Below are 18,585 nucleotides of genomic sequence, written 5' to 3'. Positions count from 1 at the left end.
TCCCGCTCCCCCTCTCTGCCCCTCCCCCACTCACAGGCACACGCTCTCTCAAAAATAAATAAATATTTTTTAAAAAATTTTTTAATGTTTATTTATTTTTGAGAGAAAGACAGAGCACGAGTGGGAATGGGGCAGAGAGAGAGGAAGACACAGAGTCCGAAGCAGGCTCCAGGCTCTGTGCTGTCAGCACAGAGCCTAATGCGGGGGCTCAAACTCATGAACCGCAAGATCATAACCTGAGCCGAAGTTGGACTCTCAACCAACTGAGCCACCCAGGCGCCCCAATAAATAAATATTTTTAAAAAGAGTAACAAATTATTGAAATGAAATTTCATGCAGCAGAATCCTACATAAATTTTTTGCTTTTGTTTTTCAAAACCCACCTGAACAAAACAAATGAATAGAACCAGGTAGTTACACATGTTTCAGTTTTTTACAGTGACCAAGAGAAAGATGGCAAGGAGCACGTAGAGAAACCAAAAACTCAGCTTCTCGGGGTGTGAACATCAAAAGCCAAAGCAGTGGCATGAAATGTGTGTTCAATCAAAGCTCTCACATGAGACAGACTGCCCCAGAGTCCCCCAGGAGATCAAATGACATCTAGGAAACACACTTCATTTAGAGATCGCCCTGAATAACACCCAGATCCAACTTCACAGTTGCTCTCTCCTTCCCAACAAAGAAGGAGGACTGAAATCTAGTAATAAATCTACTAAGGAGGTACCACTACTAGATCCAAAAGAAAAAGTGAAGGGACACATTTGACCCTTGTGACAGCCTTAAGGCGCCATCTGCAGTTCTTAGCTAAGACTGCAATAAACCCAAAGCTCCTGCTAGCTTGTTAGGACCACCTACTGGTAAAGAAAAGAGAAAACAAAGAAATACTAAATTCAAGTCAGAGAGTCCTCAAAAGCCTCCTGGGTCCTAGAGTAGATGCAAGCATAGCTTTAAGATGCAGTACCTAGGAAAAGATCTAAGGGCCTTAGTTGGCTATAAGCTCAATGAGCAACCAAAAAAGCTAATAAATTCCTAGACTGCTTGATTTAAAGGATGATATATTGTCCAGACCTTGAGAACTTAATAGCCCCACAGTACCCCGTTCTGTCTGAACACATCTGAGAATTGCATTTAGTTCTGGGCACAATTTAAGAGCAATATTGACAAGAGCCATAAAAATGTTCATACCCTTTGACCCAGTAATCCCACCCATGGGAATTTATTCTGAAATAATTCAAAAGAATAGATGAATTAGAAACATGAAGATATCGATGCAGCATTCTTTATAGCAACAAAAAATATATATTAATAGCCTAAATGTTTCCCCAAAAAGGGAATATTATACAGCATTAAAATATAATGATACACTATTTGAAAAGATAAAATAAAAAACATAGAATGATAATGCATGCTACAACATGGATGAATCTTGAAAACATTATCCTAAGTGGAAAAAAAAAAACAGACACAAAAGGAGACATTGTATGATTCCATTTATATAACATGTCCAGGATAGGAAAATCTATAGAGACAGAAAGTAGATTAGTGGTTGCCAAGGACTGGGGGAGGGGAGAGTGGAGAGTGATTGCTAATGGGTATGGGATTTGTTTTGGGGAAGGCAAAAATGTCTGAAATTAGCTAGGGGTGATAGTGGCACAATCTTATGAATATACTAAAAATCATTAAACCATACACATTAAAAGGATGAATTTTATGGCATGTGAATTACATATCAATTAAATATCTGTATGTCTGCATAGAAATATGTACACATATATAGACATCTTCATAATAAATTAGAAAATGATTATGATTCTGGGGCGCCTGGGTGGCTTAGCCGGTTGAGCGTCCGACTTTCGCTTGGGTCATGATCTCGCGGTTCGTGGGTTCGAGCCCCGCGTCGGGTTCTGTGCTGACTGCCAGCTCAGAGCCTGGAGCCTGTTTCGGAGTCTGTGTCTCCCTCTCTCTGACCCTCCCCTGCTCATGCTGTCTCTCTCTCTCTCTCCTAGAAATAAATAAAAACATTAAAAAATTAAAAAAAAAAAAAGAAAATGATTATGATTCAGTGAGGGGGGAAAAGCAGTACAAAACTGTCCTTGATAGGAGTCAATCATGTAAAAATTACTTACATTTACAGATGAGGACTAAAGTGGAAAATGAATAAGTGAAAACAGACAGTTGAATTGTTTTATTTTGGGGGTGGATGGGTAGCCATTATATTGTTCTTCGAGCAATTTAGTATTTTCTTTTCTTCCCAAGACAGTGTCCACAAGAGGGCACACAGAAGATGACGAACAGAATCATTTAGCACAAGCCTCAGCTGAAAAGTTAAGAACCCAGCATCCAGTGTGGAAAGCAATCTCAAAGGTCATGTAAACCCAGCTTCCTCCATATTACAAGGGAAAGACTGCGGCCCAGAGTGGTCAAGAGGCAGGCTAGCCCCGCAAGAGGTGGAGGTAGGAGCCCATGTCTACACCTCTCCCTCCGTCTCTTCCTACCAAACTACAGTGCTTCCTTAAACAAGGCAACGTTTAATTATTTTATAGTGAATTTCTACTTATAGCTGATGTTTGCCATGTCAGGTGCTTTGGGAAGCATGTCCCCAGAAAAGTCTCTTCATGATAATAATGTCCCAGGATTGTTAGCAAAGCAGAATTCCCTTCCAGAAGTTCTCAACTCCCGTAATTTTGTGTCATTTCTTTTCAAAAACTGGCTGGGCTATACCATTGGCTATTAGATACACAAACAGATGCCCCTGGGATGGATGGGAGAGGAGTGTAGGTAGTCTAATCCTGGTAAGGACTCAATTTCAGAACCCATTCACAGGCCAGGACAAGAAGGAAAATAAAATCCAAATACTGTTTAATGAGTCTTTCCTACTAAGACATAAACATTCTATAATGTCTTTCTCGCTTCTCACCACGTGCCCCAGCCCATACCTACAAAAATATCTCCTGTGCAAAGTTTAATACTAATCCACACTAAAGTAACCAATGTGGGTAAGAGTTGGGCAGCAGATCGCCATGCCATAGCACCTCAGAAAGCAGAAATACCTCCCTGTTCTGTATAGAAAGACTGAGACTGCAGATGGCAGGGAATAGCCTCCCTAAATTGAAATGAATCTGCCAAAGGATGACAAGAGAGTTCTGCAAGGAGAATCCACAAGTGAAAAGGGCCATCTTACAAGCAGTGAGCTCCTTCCCGTGAGATTCATCTTACCCTTGGAGTTGTCTCATTCTCAGGGCTTCTGCTATCACACTGGGCCCAGATGAGCTCTGGCCCATTTTAAAACTATAGCCTAAGAACAGCCAAACTTCAAACCACTTCTCTGGTTCTCCATGAATAGCTAAAAAAAAAAAGGCTGGGGTTTTTATTTTTTCTTTTAAGTTTATTTATTTATTTTGAGAGAGGGAGTGAGAGAGAGATTGAGAGTATGAGCAGGGAAGGGGCAGAGAGAGAGGGAGAGAGAGAGCGAATCCCAAGCAGGCTCCTTGCTGTCAGTGCAGAGCCTGACATGGGCCTCCATCCCACAAACTGTGAGATAATGACCTGAGCCGAAATCAAGAGTTGGACACTTAACCTACTGAGGCAACCAGGTACCTCTGGAATTTTTCTTAATTGTAAAACAAGAGACAGACAGTCTAGGAAAGAGTAGGTACCACTTGTACCATACCACCACAATACAATTCATCATTCCTAATTAGTTTCTTTCTAACTCTTATTTTTAAGCATTCATACAGTGATTTGCAAGAAACTAAGAGGAAATTTTTTTTAATAGAAAATACACTAATGCAGTCTAGGAAAATTCAGCCTTACAGGTAAAACCTTCATTTCATACCAGTTAACTCCCCTAGACACTCAAGCCCTGTTTCCTTACATGGGCTGAAAGGAGGAAAGGATTATATTAAAGTTATATTTGCTCACTCTACATATGCTAGCTTCTTTATCCCAGCAACCCTTTAAAAGTACATACTATTGGGACACCTGGGTGGCTCAGTCAGTTAAGCATCCAACTTCAGCTCAGGTTATGATCTCACGGTTCGTGGGTTTGAGCCCCTCGTCGGGCTCTGTGCTGACAGCTAGCTCAGAGCCTGGAGCCTGTTTCAGATTCCGTGTCTCCTTCTCTCTCTGACCCTCCCCTGCTCACGCTGTCTGTCTGTCTCTGTCTCTCTCTCTCTCTCAGGAGAGAAAAAAAAAAACATTAAGAAAAAGTACATACTATTATCTCAATTTTAGGGGAAACTTAGGTTCTGAGAGACTAAAGAAACCCAGGATCACCCAGCTAGAAAATCATGGAACCAGGTTAAAATCCTAATCCTAATCCTTCTGATGTTAAAGCTCATGCTTAAAGTCAAAAGACAAGCCAGAGACTGGGGGGGAAATATCTATAACACATATGACAAAGGATGCCAAGGATACCAACAAAATAGATTTCACAAAGACAAGAAGGAAGATAATTTTTTTTAAATGTTTTTTATTTATTTCTAGGAGAGAGAGAGAGACAGCGTGAGCAGGGGAGGGTCAGAGAGAGAGGGAGTCACAGACTGAAACAGGCTCCAGGCTCTGAGCTGGCAGTCAGCACAGAGCCCGACGCGGGGCTCGAACCCACGAACCGCGAGATCGTGACCTAAGCGAAAGTCGGACGCTTAACCGACTAAGCCACCCAGGCGCCCCGGAAGATAATTTTTTAAAAAAGGAGATAATACTTATATTCAGGCTTTCACTAAAGAGGAAATGCAAGTAGCCAACAAAAATTTGAAAACATGCTGAACTTTACTATGAGCCATGGAAAGGCAAATTAAAGTCATCAGATACTATTCCTCACTCATCATCTTGGCAAAAATTTAAAAGAGTGATAACAGTCCATTCCAATTACAAGGAAAGGGCCACTTCCTTATACTGCTGGTGGAAGTATAAATTATTATAATATTTTCCAGAAGTAACCTGGTACAGTATCAATGAAAATTTAAAATATACATTCTGTTTGACCTTATATTATCACTTATTGGAACCCAGCCTCAAAAAAACAAAAAACACCAGTACACACATTTGAAGATATTTATTGTAGCATTGCTCATGTTGAAACAATAGAAACTGCTCCTCAATAGTTCCTTTTTTTTTCTTAATTTATTTTTGAGAGACAGAGAGAGTGTGAGTGGGGGCAGGACAAGGAGAGGGAGACGGGATCTAAAGTGGGCTCTGTGCTGATAGCAGAGACCCCAATATGAGGCTTGAACTCACGAACTGTGAGATCATGACCTAAGCCAAAGTCCGATGCTTAACTGACTGAGCCACCCAGGCATCCCAATAGTTCCTGTTTTAACAAATTAAAATATAGCCATATTTTTATAATAAAAGCTCATAACAAAATTTGAGAATAGTAAAATAATTTTCCAAATTAAGTAAAGCCCCTAATCACTCTTTTGTCCATTTTCCTTAATAGACTATTTTTAATATATTTACATTTTGGAGAAGTAGTACTACATACCATGTTAATAAGATATTAATCAATAGCCTATGAAAATGCCTCATTAAAATTCCATGTGATGATTTCAGATTCTAAGTGTTTATAAAAGGAAATGTATATCAATTTTTGGCAACTTTACAAAGGTATAAAAGTTAATTTGGCCTTGAAATCGTGATGTATAAATGCATTGGTAGGAGCACCTGGGTGGTTCAGTTGTCGAGCATCTGACTCTTGATTTCTGCTCAGGTCATGATCTCAATGGTTCATGAGATCGAACTCTGCTTTGGGCTCCGTGCTGATAGCATAGAGCCTATTTGTAATTCTCTCTCTCTCCCTCTTTCTCTTCTCCTCCCCCTGCTCATGCTCTCTCTCTCTCTCTCTCTCAAAATAAATAACTAAACTTTAAAAAATTCACTGGCAGAAACTGTTTAAGTTTTTTTATATATGAATACAAAGAAAAACACATCTACAAATTTCATTCCTCTCAATTGATCAGGTCAGACTATATTTTGTTTTAATCTGCAAAGAATATTAGCCAAAATAACTCTACTTTAAATATATATATATAGATGTATATATATACCTATATATCACTCAGAGTTAGCTGCCAGAAAAAAAAAGGGAGAAAAGTTTGAGGGATGCACACAAGCACAAAAGAAGAGCAAGAAAGCTAGAGTAAAAGTATATAATTTTAATATCATGTCCTTTTCTCCAGTCTTCCTGTGCATTCTAGCTGTTTCTTCTACACTTGGCTGGTTACATGGAAATTAAACAAGACCCTGTTGAGATACTCAAGTACTGATTTTCTCAGGTTTCCCCAGAGCCCCCATAAAGGTACATGAGATATAAAGTCATGAAATTTCCCTTGAGTCCTCCTAAAACAATGTCATCTGCCCTTTCTCCAATGTTCCAGGGCACTCCACTTATAATTCTTATGACACTTAGTTCAAAACACTGAAGGAGGCGACCTTCAATATCTGTGTATGTTATATCCTCCACCAGACTGTAAGCTCCTAGGCAGCAGGGCATGTAGTTCAGCTTCAGGGGGAGACCTGAGAATTCAGCCAGTCCAACCACCCATGTAAAATCTGAGGGCTCTCTACAATACTTCACTGAGCAGAAAAGTTTGTGATGGGGTATGACCCCCAATGCACAGCAGTTTGTTCCTTCTTGGGAAAAGCGTATCTCCTAGAAAGCTCGCCTATAAATGGAATTAAGATATTTTTCTGCAATTTTTTCATTTAACCCCTCTCTTACCCATTGGTAATTTACAGAATAGATCAAATCCCTATTGCCACAGGACAGTTTGTGAAATATTAGAACCTTCATATTTTTCCTACAATCTCCTAACTCAGTACTTTGCACAGGAAAGAAGAAAGACAGACAGACAGACAGACAGACAGACAGAAAGAAAGAAAGAAAGAAAGAAAGAAAGAAAGGGAGGGAGGAAGGAAGGAAAGGGAAAGAAATTGTTAAACAATCTTCCTCCAGCACTCATCAATGTACCAGGGTGGGGCAAGTTTGTTTATTCTCTAAAAGATATTTTATTGGTTTTGTAATATGCCTTTAATTTCACTATCTAGTTTTAAGAAGAATTTGTTAGGAATACAATAACCGAGAATTCAGAAATTCAAAACATAAACATTACTCCACTACAATAGCTTTCTCACTCCTTTAAGGTTTTCTCATCTCCACTGCAAGCGGACCATGTCTTTAATGCTGTTGGGATGACCTGTGTGGGCAAGGCTGCACCAGGACCAGCTGCTTGGCTCTGCCAGGAAGAGTCCACCCTCAAGGGGCAATTTCTTCTCACCTCCAGGATCCCTTGGGTTTTCTGGGCTGACTCAGGGCTTCATACGCAGCCTGGATCTCCAGGAAGTGCCTCTGAGCCTCCTCTGTCTGGTGCCGGTTGTGGTCAGGGTGCCAGAACTTCACTAACTCCCGGTATCTTCGATGTATTTCTTCATTTGTTGCCCCCTCTGAGAGACTCAAAACCTCAGGGAAACAGAAGGTGACAAATTAAAATTCCATACATTTCAGAGAACCTGGGCCTCTCCCCACTTCCTTGCTAAATCAGGCTGTGCTATCTCTGGAATCGGCTTCTACTTGCCTGAGAGAAAGGCCCAGAGCCTCAGATTAGAATTCCAGTCTTTTTTTAAAAAAATGTATTTATTTATTTATTTTGAGAGAGACAGAAACAGTGCAGGTGGGAGAGGGGTAGAGAGAGAGAGGGAGAGAGAGAATCCCAAGCTGACTCAGCAGGGTCAGCGCAGAGCCAGACATGGGGCTTGAACCCATAAAACAGTGAGCCCATGACCTGAAATGAAACCAAGAGTTGGACACTTAACTGACTAAGCCACCCAGATGCCCCTAGAATTCCAGCCTTTTGAAACATGGGCTCACTCTGGATCTGATGGCAAGAACCAAGCTTTGCTCTGAATCACAGCTGCCCATTTTCTAACCTGGGACTTCACATTCCTGATAAGATCTCTTCCTTATAAGAGAAATAAGCATATATAAGTATACCAAAGACATGTACAAGAATGTTTACAGCAGCTTTATTTAGAATGGCCCCAAACTGCAATTAACCTAAATGTTCATTTAGGTTAATAGGAGAAGATAGATAAAGTGTAGTGTATGTATACAATGGGATACTACACAACAATGGAAACAATTTATAATGGTTACAGTATTTATTCATACTGCATGCAACAGTATGAATAAATCTCACAAACATAATGTTGAATGAAAGAAATCAGACATGGGGTGTCTGGCTGGCTCAGTCTTGGTAGAGCATGTGACTCTTGACCTCAGGGTTGTTAGTTCAAGCCCACGCAAGGTGTGGAGCCTACTTTAAAAACATAAAATAACAATAAATTAATTTATTAATTTAAAAAAGAAAAAGTCAGACATAAAAGAGAACATACCAAATGATTCCATTTATATGAAGTTCAAGAATGGGCAAAATTAATCTATGGTAGTGGAAGTCAGAATAGAGGCTCTTCCAAGGAAAGGAGTATAGAGTGGGAAGGGACACAAAGGAAACTTCTCGGTGCTGGATATATTCTGTACCTTGATTTGAGTGGTGGTTACATAGATGTATACATAAAATGTGTTGTCAGCATAGAGCCCGACACAGGGCTTGATCTCACAACTGTGAGATCACGACCTGAGCCAATATCAAGAGTCAGATGGGGTGCCTGGGTGGCTTAGTCGGTTAAGCGTCCGACTTTCGCTTAGGTCATGATCTCGCGGTTCGTGGGTTCGAGCCCCGCGTCGCGCTCTGTGCTGACTGCCAGCTCAGAGCCTGGAGCCTGTTTCAGTCTGTGACTCCCTCTCTCTCTCTGACCCTCCCCTGCTCACGCTGTCTCTCTCTCTCTCTCCTAGAAATAAATAAAACATTTAAAAAAAAAAAAAGAGAGAGACACTCAACTGACCGCGCCACCAAGGCACCATATATGTTACATGTTACTTTATATATGTTATACCTCAATAAAAAGTAAACAATATATACCTATTTTTTCCCACTCACTGTTAGTGACTCTGTACCTTCACTCATTGCACAAAGAAGCCCAAAGAAACCAGGACACCCTTTCAGGGCCCACCCCAGCAGACATGAAAACAGTACTTCCATATATGGGGCATCAGTTCCAATAAGGCTTAGCCTACCTCCCAGAGCTGTCCCAGATGGGAATGAGAGGGGACAAAGACTTACCTGGTAAGCCAGCTGACGCTTCTCGTCCTGAAAACTGCTAACAAACTCATAGAGCTTCTCCCACTCGTGGAAGGAGTCGTTGCTGAAACCATGATCCCCCACCAGCAGCCTCCAGATCCGGTAAGGCAGAAGGAAGACAGACTCTGTGATGCGGCCAAGGAGGGGGAAGAAGCTGAACCACCTCAAAAAGGAGCCAAAGGTCTCTGCCACATAGCTGATGGTGGCCGTTGTGTTGCAGAAGGTGCTGTAGGCTAGTGGGCCTGTGAAAGCAAGGTAAGCCAAGCCCAGACGGTAGAGCCGAACACTGAGCGTCTCTGACCCAAGTGAAGTTTTATAGCGGCGATGCCTCTGGGCTGTGATGCTGGCAGCCAAACTGATGGGCAGGATGGCTATGGGGCGGCCGTAGAAGATAGTGGAAGTAAGAAATGCTGCCCCTAGAATATTCTTAAACTCTGAGGTCTGGTTGCCAACAGCAGCCACCAGCAAGACCCCTAAGCCAACTGCCAGTGGGAGGCCCACAATATAGAAGTTGGCCATGAAAGAAAGGCTAATGAGAGCCACCAGGCCAAAATAGATGCCCACTATCACCTGGGCAACAAAGCGAATGAAACTTAGAGGGGGTGTCCTCCCTACTGAGCTCTGCCTCTGCCCCTGGGGTCTGTTGGCCTGCGCTACAAAGCTTGGGAGCTTCCAGAACTCCCAAAGCCAGCCCAGCCCACCCCCTCCCAGGGTAAGCATCCAGAGCAGTGCATGACTGTCCCTCCCCAGGTACAGGTGGTGGAGCCCAGCAGGGCCTCCTACAGCCCAAAGGGCATAGGTCACCAGGAGCCCTTTGGCCATCCTTTAGGTAAAGGGTGTCAGATCAAGTCCAGTGGCACCTGACATTCGGCCCAGAGGGCAGAAATCTGGGGTCATCTGTGAGAAACATGGCAGTCATGGTCCCAGATCCTAAGAGACAGAAAAAAACAGTCATGGGACTATATCCAAGACCCCAAGAGTAACTATCTCTCCTTCCAATAATAATCAAGTGCAGATCTTCCTGAGTGTCCCTGAAATGCAGGTTCTCCTATACCCTTTGGTCTGGTGCCTTATTTCTGTTTTTTTATAAGCACAGCCAACTCCAAATTTAGAGAAGAAAAATGTTTTAAATGTTTTCAGTTGATTTAGAACCCAGCACATGGAAGGAAAAGCAGAAGCTTAAATTTCAGACCACTGATTCCTGGAATGATTCATGGGAGAGTGGAATGAACAGCAGTGAACAGAATACCTTTCTAAAGTTCCTACACATTTTGAAAGCCCCTTGGCCTCCCAGCCCTCCTCAACTCGCATATGGCCGCCCTCAGACACATGGCCAAGATTTCTCTCCAGCCTTGCCATCTCTCCGGGCCATGAAATCTTCCCACAAGTCAAACTTGAAAGACGTCCTGAAGTAAACAGCTCTGTTAAACAAATGTTTTGACTTAAACCCTGGCACCCCTTCCAGGGCAGACTTGGAGTCTCTCCAAAGAGGCCAGTTGAATCCCCAGAATACCAAGTCAGATGCCAAAGTGTGCCTGCCAGGATCTCCCCTCTACGTAGAATAGGCCTCAAGACCACCCACCAGTTACCCGCTAGTCCCAGGGTGGACTGCCGTACCTGGGTACCCCGGCTCCCAGACCCCGTCAGACCAGTCATTTCCTTGGGCTACAGAGTCAAAATGGCCCCCTGTCACTCAGCTCTCACTTCCACCCAAATGGACTTTGTCTTTTTGTGTTTGCTGTGTCACGGAAGTGGGGCCGTCCGGGTCAGGCCCCTCCCTAAGTGCCCCCCCCCCCCCCACACACATACCCGGTCCCCTTGGGATCACCTTTCAGCCTCTGGCTCCTCTCGCCCGCCCTCTCAGGTAAACTCGGTGTGAGGCTCTCAGGGCTCCCCAGGCTCAAAACGGCTGGCGCAGCGCCCTACTCCAGGCCGAAGCGCGCCTGCACCGCTACACCGCCGTCGCCAGGTGGCGCTGCCGCTCACAGAAGGGCGGGTCTGGGCGGGTCTCCAGACTCACCTTGTCCAGTTGCCGGGGCAAAGCAGCCCAGGGTGGTTCGCCATAAACGCAAAAATAGGCCTTTGATCGCCCCTTTCCATCCCTACAAATGAGACGGTAGACTTGTCCCTCACCTCAAGATGCACTCTCTTCCTACTCCGTTGTTTTCCAAAACTGCCTTGGATGGCTCCACTTCCAATTCCTCTAAGGCCGACTTACCCCTCTCTGGCTGCAGAGAGGACTCCCAGCCCTGAGTTTGCTTCATTTGCCCCGCCCCCAGGCCTGCCAGTCAGGAGGATTACCTCTAGAACTGAGCCTGAGACCGGAGGGGCCTCCAGATCTAGTGGGTGCCCGAACCTGCTCTTCCCTGAAGGCTACAGGCTAGAGGCAGAAATAGTAGCAGAAAGGTATATGCGTCCCACCTGGAGAGCAGAGCGAGAGCAGCAAAGTGGTCTGCCTTCCTCCCATCTCAATGCAGGGAAGGAGCTGGAATGCGAGATGCCTTCGCTTCAGTGCCCTGGACTCCAATCCTGGCTCTGCTACGTGACCTTGGCCAAGTCACGTAGCTTCTTGGGCCTGTTTCCTCCTCTGTAGAAGAAAGGCTTGGCTCTCCAAAGTGCCTCAGCTTTGACCTGGGGGTGGGGTGGGCCTGGTGGCCCTCACACGGCCAGCCCCTCAACCCTTATCCCGGCCAGGGGAGGGAAGAGGGCTCTCCTAAGGCGCCTTAGGGCTCACTGAGGGGCCAGGGCTGGGAGGGGCCCCAAAGCGACGCGGGCGCTGCCCGCTGGGGGGCGGGGGCGGACAGGGCGCTGAATAATGAATGAGACTTAATTGGGCCCGCACTGAGAGGCGGCGCGCTAAGCTGGGCAAACAGCTCGGGCGGCGGCCGCCGCCGCTAGACAAACAAACTCGCTCCCGGCGCTGGAAGCGGGGTGGGGGAGGCAGCGGCGGGACGCAGAGGGAAGGGGCTGGCCGCCCGGCCAGGGGCCGCGGCGCGCAGCCAGCTCGGAGGCCGGAGGAACCCAGGACTGCTGGGCTAAGCGGACCTCTCAGAGAGTGGCGGTCGGGGCGGGTGCTCGGGGTTCCATCTCAGCAAGCAGATGGTGCGGTGGGAGCCAGGGGCCCAAGGGCGACAGGAGTGCGCGGAAAAGATGGAGAAACGAGTGGAGGGCGGAGGAGAGAGGGAGAAGTGAACGGAGAAAAAGCACACCGAGGGAGGGGCTGTCGGGAATGGGGGGCGGGAGAGGAGCCGTTACCGAGAGGAAAGGGAAGAGCGATGGAGGAACAAGCGAAGGGAGGCGCGAGGGGCCGGGAGAAGAATTGGAGAAGAGTCAAGGAGAGGGATGGGAGGTGACCGGAATGAGAACGAGAGGGCGGCGGGGCGGGCAGGAGGCGCCCCTGCCTCCGCCTCGCCCCGCCGCGCTCCCGCCCTAGCGCTCTCTCCAGCCGCCCGCACTCACTTTGTCACAATTACGGGGGCCGTCACTCGGCCCGGATTGTTTTCCCCAAATTGTTGTTCTATAAACTGGCGGGGGGTGGAGAGTGGGGGGACCTGACAAGCTGAAGCGGGAAGGGAGGATCTGAACCGCGGTGGGCGACGTGGCGGAGTATTTACGCACGAAAGGACCGGGGCGGGCAGGTGAATCCCGGGACCCACGCGGGAACTCTGGTTGGTGTCCCAGCCTCGCAGCTGATCCCGCTTTTAACCCTCCCGGGCTTTCTTAGCCTCGGCTGCCTCAGTTTCTCCAAAAGAGAACTGTGAGGATTGGAGGGTAGGGGCTGCGGAGGCCGTTGTAGGTAGGGCCCAAACTTCCCGGCTCATCCATTCTGTTTTGTTCTTTATACCCTGGTCATAGTGGGAGGGGGTCTATCCCAGCTCAGCCGTCCCCAGAGCTCCTCTCACCACCGCTGGGTGGCCAGTCTCCCCCCCCCCCCCATAAGTCTAGGCCACCCCTTGCCCCGCCCGCGCCCTCCAGCCCCAGGCTCCGCGCCGCTGGGTGCCCCAAGCCACCTTGCCCCTCAATGGCGCAAACATCTGTTGCGCGCCCACTGTGAGCCAGAGCCGCGCCAGCCTTCCTCCCCCCACCCCGCTCCCCCGCCACCCGCCCCTGCCGGCCCGCCCGGCCTGTCGGCTTCGTGACAGCCGCCGCCGAAGCCCAGGCCCCGCGGGAGCGGCCTGAGAGGAGCCGCCGCATGGCTGGCTCCGACACCGGCCTCCCCGGCGGCTCCAGGGGCAACGGAGGGTGGCGGCTGCTGAAGCGAGACCGGAGCCGGCCCGCAGAGTTGGCAGAGCTGGGCCGGGGAGGCGGGAGAGCCCCTGGGCGGGCTTGTCTCCCTGTCTCTGAGGCCTGTCGGTATCCTCATTCCATTGCCCTAGGGTCGGCCGGGCCGGGACCCCGCCTGGCTCCGCGTGCCTGGGACGGCTCCCGTGCCCCCTCCCCCAGTCCTGGTGATTTACACGCGGGCTCCGCGCAGCGGCCGCTTCCCAATCAGGAATATCGACCCCGGGCGGGGCCCCCGGGCCGCATCGATCCCTCTAAGGCTCGGGATTTAAAAATGTCAAATTTGCCTTTTCCAAGCAGGCGGAGGGGGCGGGGGAGGGGCTGGAGGGGGGCGGCAGTGTGACGGGGGAGGGGCGGGGGGGGGAACAGCAGGGCATCGACCAGGTGCTTGTGCCCTGAATGAGAAGCGACCTGGTCGTGGCCCGGCCCTGACACTGTGTGGCCATCCTTGGGTTTTAGTCGCCTCTAGATGGGGGCAGGAAGGAAGCCCTGCTCCCTCTCCCATTCTCATGGACTTCACCGTTGCACGGGCGTATTCTCAAAGGGAGAACCCCCAGAGGAACAAAGACATAACCCAAAATGTAGGAAGACAAATTTGGAGGAGATCCCTAAACATGGACACAAGGAGAGGTACAGAGACAAAGATATAAAGGCTCCAAGAGACACCCTAGCTATGAGGAAGAGCTAGGCAAAGGGAAGGTGGCTGAAAGACACTGAACAAAGCAGGCAACTGGAGATCCAGAGTCACCCCCAACTCTGCCCTAGGCACACAGGAGATTCAGGACTGGGAAGAAAGTTAGGCTTGACCTTTTAATGTGTTTGAGAGTGGGTGAGAACAAAGCCAGGTGAAGAAAGAGAGTTATTGGGGAGAGGAATTAGACTATAATCAGCATTATTCTTCCAAGGTGTCAACTAGTAACTGGACCTAAAAGGTAAGGGTCCCACGGGCCACTAGCCCAGGCTCCAAAGAGGAGGGCTCTCTTAGAGGTCTGATGGTCTGACCCATGCCTGAGACCCAACTCCTCCTCTCTGACCACCACCAGCCTAGGGAACCAGATCGGCTGGAGATTACATCCTGCATGTGATGAAGATTGAGTATATGTAGGAGTGTGGGCGATAGAAAACTCTAGTAGTGACCACTTCTTTCCTCAGGATTCAGCAAATGGGTCTCCAAGCTTTGGAAAAACCATCCACTACTTTCAGGAAGCTTAGGGAAAGGGTGACGTTTTGGGTGAAAATGGTGAAAAGGAGCAGTTGTCCAGACCAGCATCCTCACAGTTAACATCTATCCCCCCCACCCCCAGCAGCATACCTCAGCTGTCATTGTGCACACTGCCATTTCCTACAGAACTGGAGAGAGAGAGAGAGCTGACAGCAAGTGGGGGGGGGGAAGCACAGACACGAAGGAGCAAGCTGCAGCTGATCCTCAGACACACACAACACACCACCACTGACAAAATCAGGTCGACACATTCCTAACACTGACCCACGCTGTCACGGACTCCCACGTGTGATCCACACTCATCAATCCCTGTCACACACACACCACCTCTGTGTGCACAGACATGCACGATTCCTCCCAGTTCAGGCTGAAGCGCCCAGTCCTAAGGCCTGTCCACACACTCTATTGATATTAGACCTGAAATCGCCTATCAGGGAGAAGAGGGCTTAGGCCCCCGCCCCCGTTCCCCAAATTCTATAACCAGAGCCAGCTCCAACAGCTGAGAGCCGGAGCTCAAGAAGTCAAGTACCAGGGCTGAGGCGACGAACAGGGAGCTGACCCGGCGGTGGGGCTATTAAACGCCTCCCTTACTCTCCCTCCTGTCACTGGCCTCTTTCCTCGCACGTCCACTCGTTGCTCGCCCAGCCCGCCATCCGCCTGTCAGTCGAGTAATGAATGCGCGCTCCGGGCCCCGGGCCCCCCTGGAGTCGTTCATCACTGCCAGCCACCGCCCACCTCTCTGCCGCCCGCCAGGAGGGCTAAGAGGCCCAGGCGGCTAGAGCCCCTCTCCCCCCCACCTCGACCACTAATTGTCAGATTGAGATGTTGATTTGTCAGCTGGGAGCTAGAGCCAAAGAATCCGCAGTAAAACCCGGACTCCTTGAACTTCCTCTCGGCTCCGTGCGGGTTCGCCCAGCCTTGGAGCTTTTCTGGATTTGATGTGGATGGGTTGGATTTTGCTTAAGAGATCGGGGAATAGAAGCACAATATCATTCTATTCCGATAGGAGGCGCACCAGGCTACAGACCCTCAGTTTCCCTAGGAAAGCTCTTCTTGGGCGCAGTTCCACGTGTATAGACCAGAGGCCCTTGGGGCTTCGTCCCCCAGTCTCCCAGCAGGGGGCGCCTGAGCCACCACCCTCTTTTCTGCAGCCAGATCTCTGCTTCCGCACTGAAGCCCCCCGAGGCAGCGGTCGTCCAGTCCGCCTTCAGGTCAAGCCAGGGGCCATATCCTGCCCTCTCTCTCCTGCAGGTGCCTCCGGCCTCCCTCAGTCCTCCGTCTTCCCGCAGGAGGCGCCCCTGTTGCGGGTCCGCTCTCTCCTAGCCCTAGGCGCCTAGGCTGCAGTCCCACCCCCGCCCTCTCCCCAGCCCGGGCCCCGGAGCTCCCCGGGCGGCCGGCTGAGTGACGGGCGGCCGGTGATTATGCGGAGGGGGGAGCGGGGTGCGCCGCGGGCGGCAGCGCTGACCCTTCACATTTCCGATCCGCCGGGACCCTCATCCATCCGAAGCTGCTCTTTGTCTGGCCGCCTAATTGCCGGCGGACAGGATGGATGGCGGGACCGACAGCCGCGGAATCCCTAATAAAGGCCGCGGCCGCCGGGGAGGGAGCGCGGAAAGGAGGGGGAGCAACAAGGAAAGGATGGAAGGAGGTGGGAGGAAGCACCGGGCCGCGGCGGCCGCCGGCTCAGAGGCGCGGCGCGCGGCGCGCACGCGAGCCAGGCCCGCCTAGGGTGCAGGACCGGGCGTCCTGGGTCGACCCACTTCTGGGCGCGGTGGATATGGGGCTTCTTAAGTCTCCTGCTTGTTGGAGAAGAGCAAAGAGCTGGTTACCACCAGCAGAAAGAGCATCCTGGGGCCGACCCGCTTAGCCTTGCCCTCGAGGCATCCAGCCTGGCGCTGCCTCCAGGGCTCCCGGCTCTTGCCTGCTGGCGCCCCTCCTTCGGCCCCCCTCACAACCCCTCCTCTGCTCACCTGTCGGTCTCCCAGCGCGGATCCAATATCCCGGCGGAGAAATGAGGGGTCTGACAGCTGTCTGTGCGGCCGCTCGCCACATTTCATTAACTGGAGGCTGGAGCGGGAGAATGGTGGGGGCGAGGGGAGAGCAAAATGAGGTGGAGAGGGAGGCTAGAGCTAGGAGACGCACCTGGCCAGGGGTCAAGGAAGTAAGTCGGCAGCGCGATCTAGCCTGACAAACACCTTGGAAAGAATCACTACCCCTCCCTATGGGAGTCAGGAGCCTGTCCTCAGCGCTGTGGGTGCTAGCTCGGCCCTTTGAGCCCAAGGCTGTACCGAGCTGCGGTGCCCGGAGGAACGGAAGCCCTAGGCCGAATAGCACAGTGCGCCTCTCGCCCCGCGGCCGAGGTCTGCCGACCCTCGGAGCAATGGGGCAGAGTGTGCGCAGAATCTTGGGCCATGACTGTTTTCCTTCCCACCCGTGGTGGGAGGAGGAGAGCGGCCCTCCACCCTCCCAGACAGCTTTCCTCTTATTCGCCTCTTGAGAACATTTTCCTCCGATTTGTTTGGTTTCATTCTCCATCCCTTTTCCTTGCCCACTCCTCTTCCTTCTGAACAGCGCCTCTCCGCAGCTAACTTCTGTCAACTGTTAGCTAACAATTGAACACCTGTTGGATGTCAGGCTCCACAGCGCTGGGGTGAGAGGTCAGGGACAGTGAGCCAACTGCCATGTTGGCCTCACACACATAGGTCTCCCCTGATACTCGTTCAAGTCTCACTCCTCCCCACTCCTGTCCTGCTTCGTTTACCCTTCCACTGCCTCCGGTGCCATTTCTCTTCTCCAGGGCACCGAGATCAAAACTAAAGTCCTAGGCCCGCCGCTTACAGGATGATACAGGACAAGCCATTTCTCCTTTCTGGGACCAGTTTCCTCATCTGTAAAAATGGAGACACTATATCCACTGCTCAGGGGTGCTTTGAGGATGTAGTAAGAACTTGCATAGAAAAGCCCTACAATACAGCATTATTTCCCTTTCCATGTTATCCCCTGTCCCGTCAGGTGGGCAAAGTTCTTTTCTCTTCATACCAGGGGTCTGGTACCAGGCAACCCAGGTTGTTTCCAGTGCTGCATAGTCTTAGATGTGGGAGCAGGAAGCCAGAATGTTTGTGAGAGGATGAGGGCCACACTATGAATTACCCTGAAAAGTGAGGAAGGAGAGAGTGCAAGAAAACAAAAGTGCTTTCCTAGTTCTTAATGTGACATCAATCAGCTGGTTCCTCTCCTCCCACAAATGAGGAAACTGAGGCTTGTGGATGTTACACTGCAAGTGACAGGAACAGGTCACACTGCTAGGATCTTTCCTCCCATGAGCCCTCTATTGCTCATCTCCTCACTCCTCTTCTTCCCCTGAGGGGGTCTGGGTCAGTGACAAGGTGTGTGGGAGAAGGAACAAAAAGAGAGAACCTTCAAGGAGCCAGGACCTTTCCACTAGACTTCATAAAATTTTAACATGAAAACTTCCTTAAAGTAGGAGGCACATACCATATGCAAATCATATGCTAATCACATGCTAATCCAAAGTCTGGTCCTCAGAACTCTGACACACACCTGGCTGTAAGCTCTGGGGGAAATTCTTGGGAGACCCCTGGGTTTCAGGACAAACCAGACAAGAGAGGTATTCCATTTAGGCTCAGGTTATAGAGTTAGGGTTCATTTTAGTATTGAAGAGGAGTCAAGTGTATAATTTGGAATTAGGATCAGGGTCAGTGCAGCATCAAGGATGGAGGTTAAGGTAGGATTCAGACTGGGCTGTGCTTTCATTTTATTTATTTTGAAGTAAGCTCTACGCCCATTGTGGGGCTTGAACTCATGACCCCAAGGTCAAGAGTCTCATTCTCCACGGACTGAGCTAGCCAGGTGCTCCTGGGCTGT

General features: G+C 49.5%; 1 protein-coding gene across 4 annotated transcripts; it reads right to left on the bottom strand.

The window, feature by feature from the left end:
• Nucleotides 1-7,124: 7,124 nt before the first annotated feature.
• DNAJC22 (DnaJ heat shock protein family (Hsp40) member C22) lies at nt 7,125-11,773 on the bottom strand. Of its 4 annotated transcripts, none has more exons than XM_039241453.1 (3): nt 11,619-11,773; nt 9,180-10,127; nt 7,125-7,459 (listed from the first exon to the last, which is right to left on the bottom strand). In XM_039241453.1, exons 2-3 carry the CDS (start codon nt 10,017-10,019, stop codon nt 7,274-7,276), a joined length of 1,026 nt encoding a protein of 341 aa, XP_039097384.1. In that variant the 5' UTR covers nt 10,020-10,127; nt 11,619-11,773; the 3' UTR covers nt 7,125-7,273. The 4 variants fall into 4 exon arrangements, with proteins under 4 accessions (XP_039097384.1, XP_039097387.1, XP_039097383.1 ...); XM_039241456.1 differs by lacking the exon at nt 11,619-11,773 and adding an exon at nt 11,007-11,134; XM_039241452.1 differs by lacking the exon at nt 11,619-11,773 and adding an exon at nt 11,026-11,134.
• Nucleotides 11,774-18,585: the final 6,812 nt, after the last annotated feature.

Source organism: Hyaena hyaena, unplaced genomic scaffold (assembly GCF_003009895.1).
Source record: "Hyaena hyaena isolate Hyena2069 unplaced genomic scaffold, ASM300989v1 scaffold_192, whole genome shotgun sequence".
Classification (NCBI taxonomy): Eukaryota; Metazoa; Chordata; class Mammalia; order Carnivora; family Hyaenidae; genus Hyaena; species Hyaena hyaena.
The sequence above is the reverse complement of the archived record's forward strand: the minus strand, read 5'-3'. Positions and strand labels throughout refer to the sequence as shown.

Coding starts and splice junctions, on each gene's coding strand:
- DNAJC22 (XM_039241453.1), bottom strand. CDS start 10,019: ATGGCCAAAGGGCTCCTGGTGACCTATGCCCTTTGGGCTGTAGGAGGC. Junction 7,460..9,179: donor AGCGTCAGCTGGCTTACCAG/GTAAGTCTTTGT, acceptor TGTTTCCCTGAG/GTTTTGAGTCTCTCAGAGGG.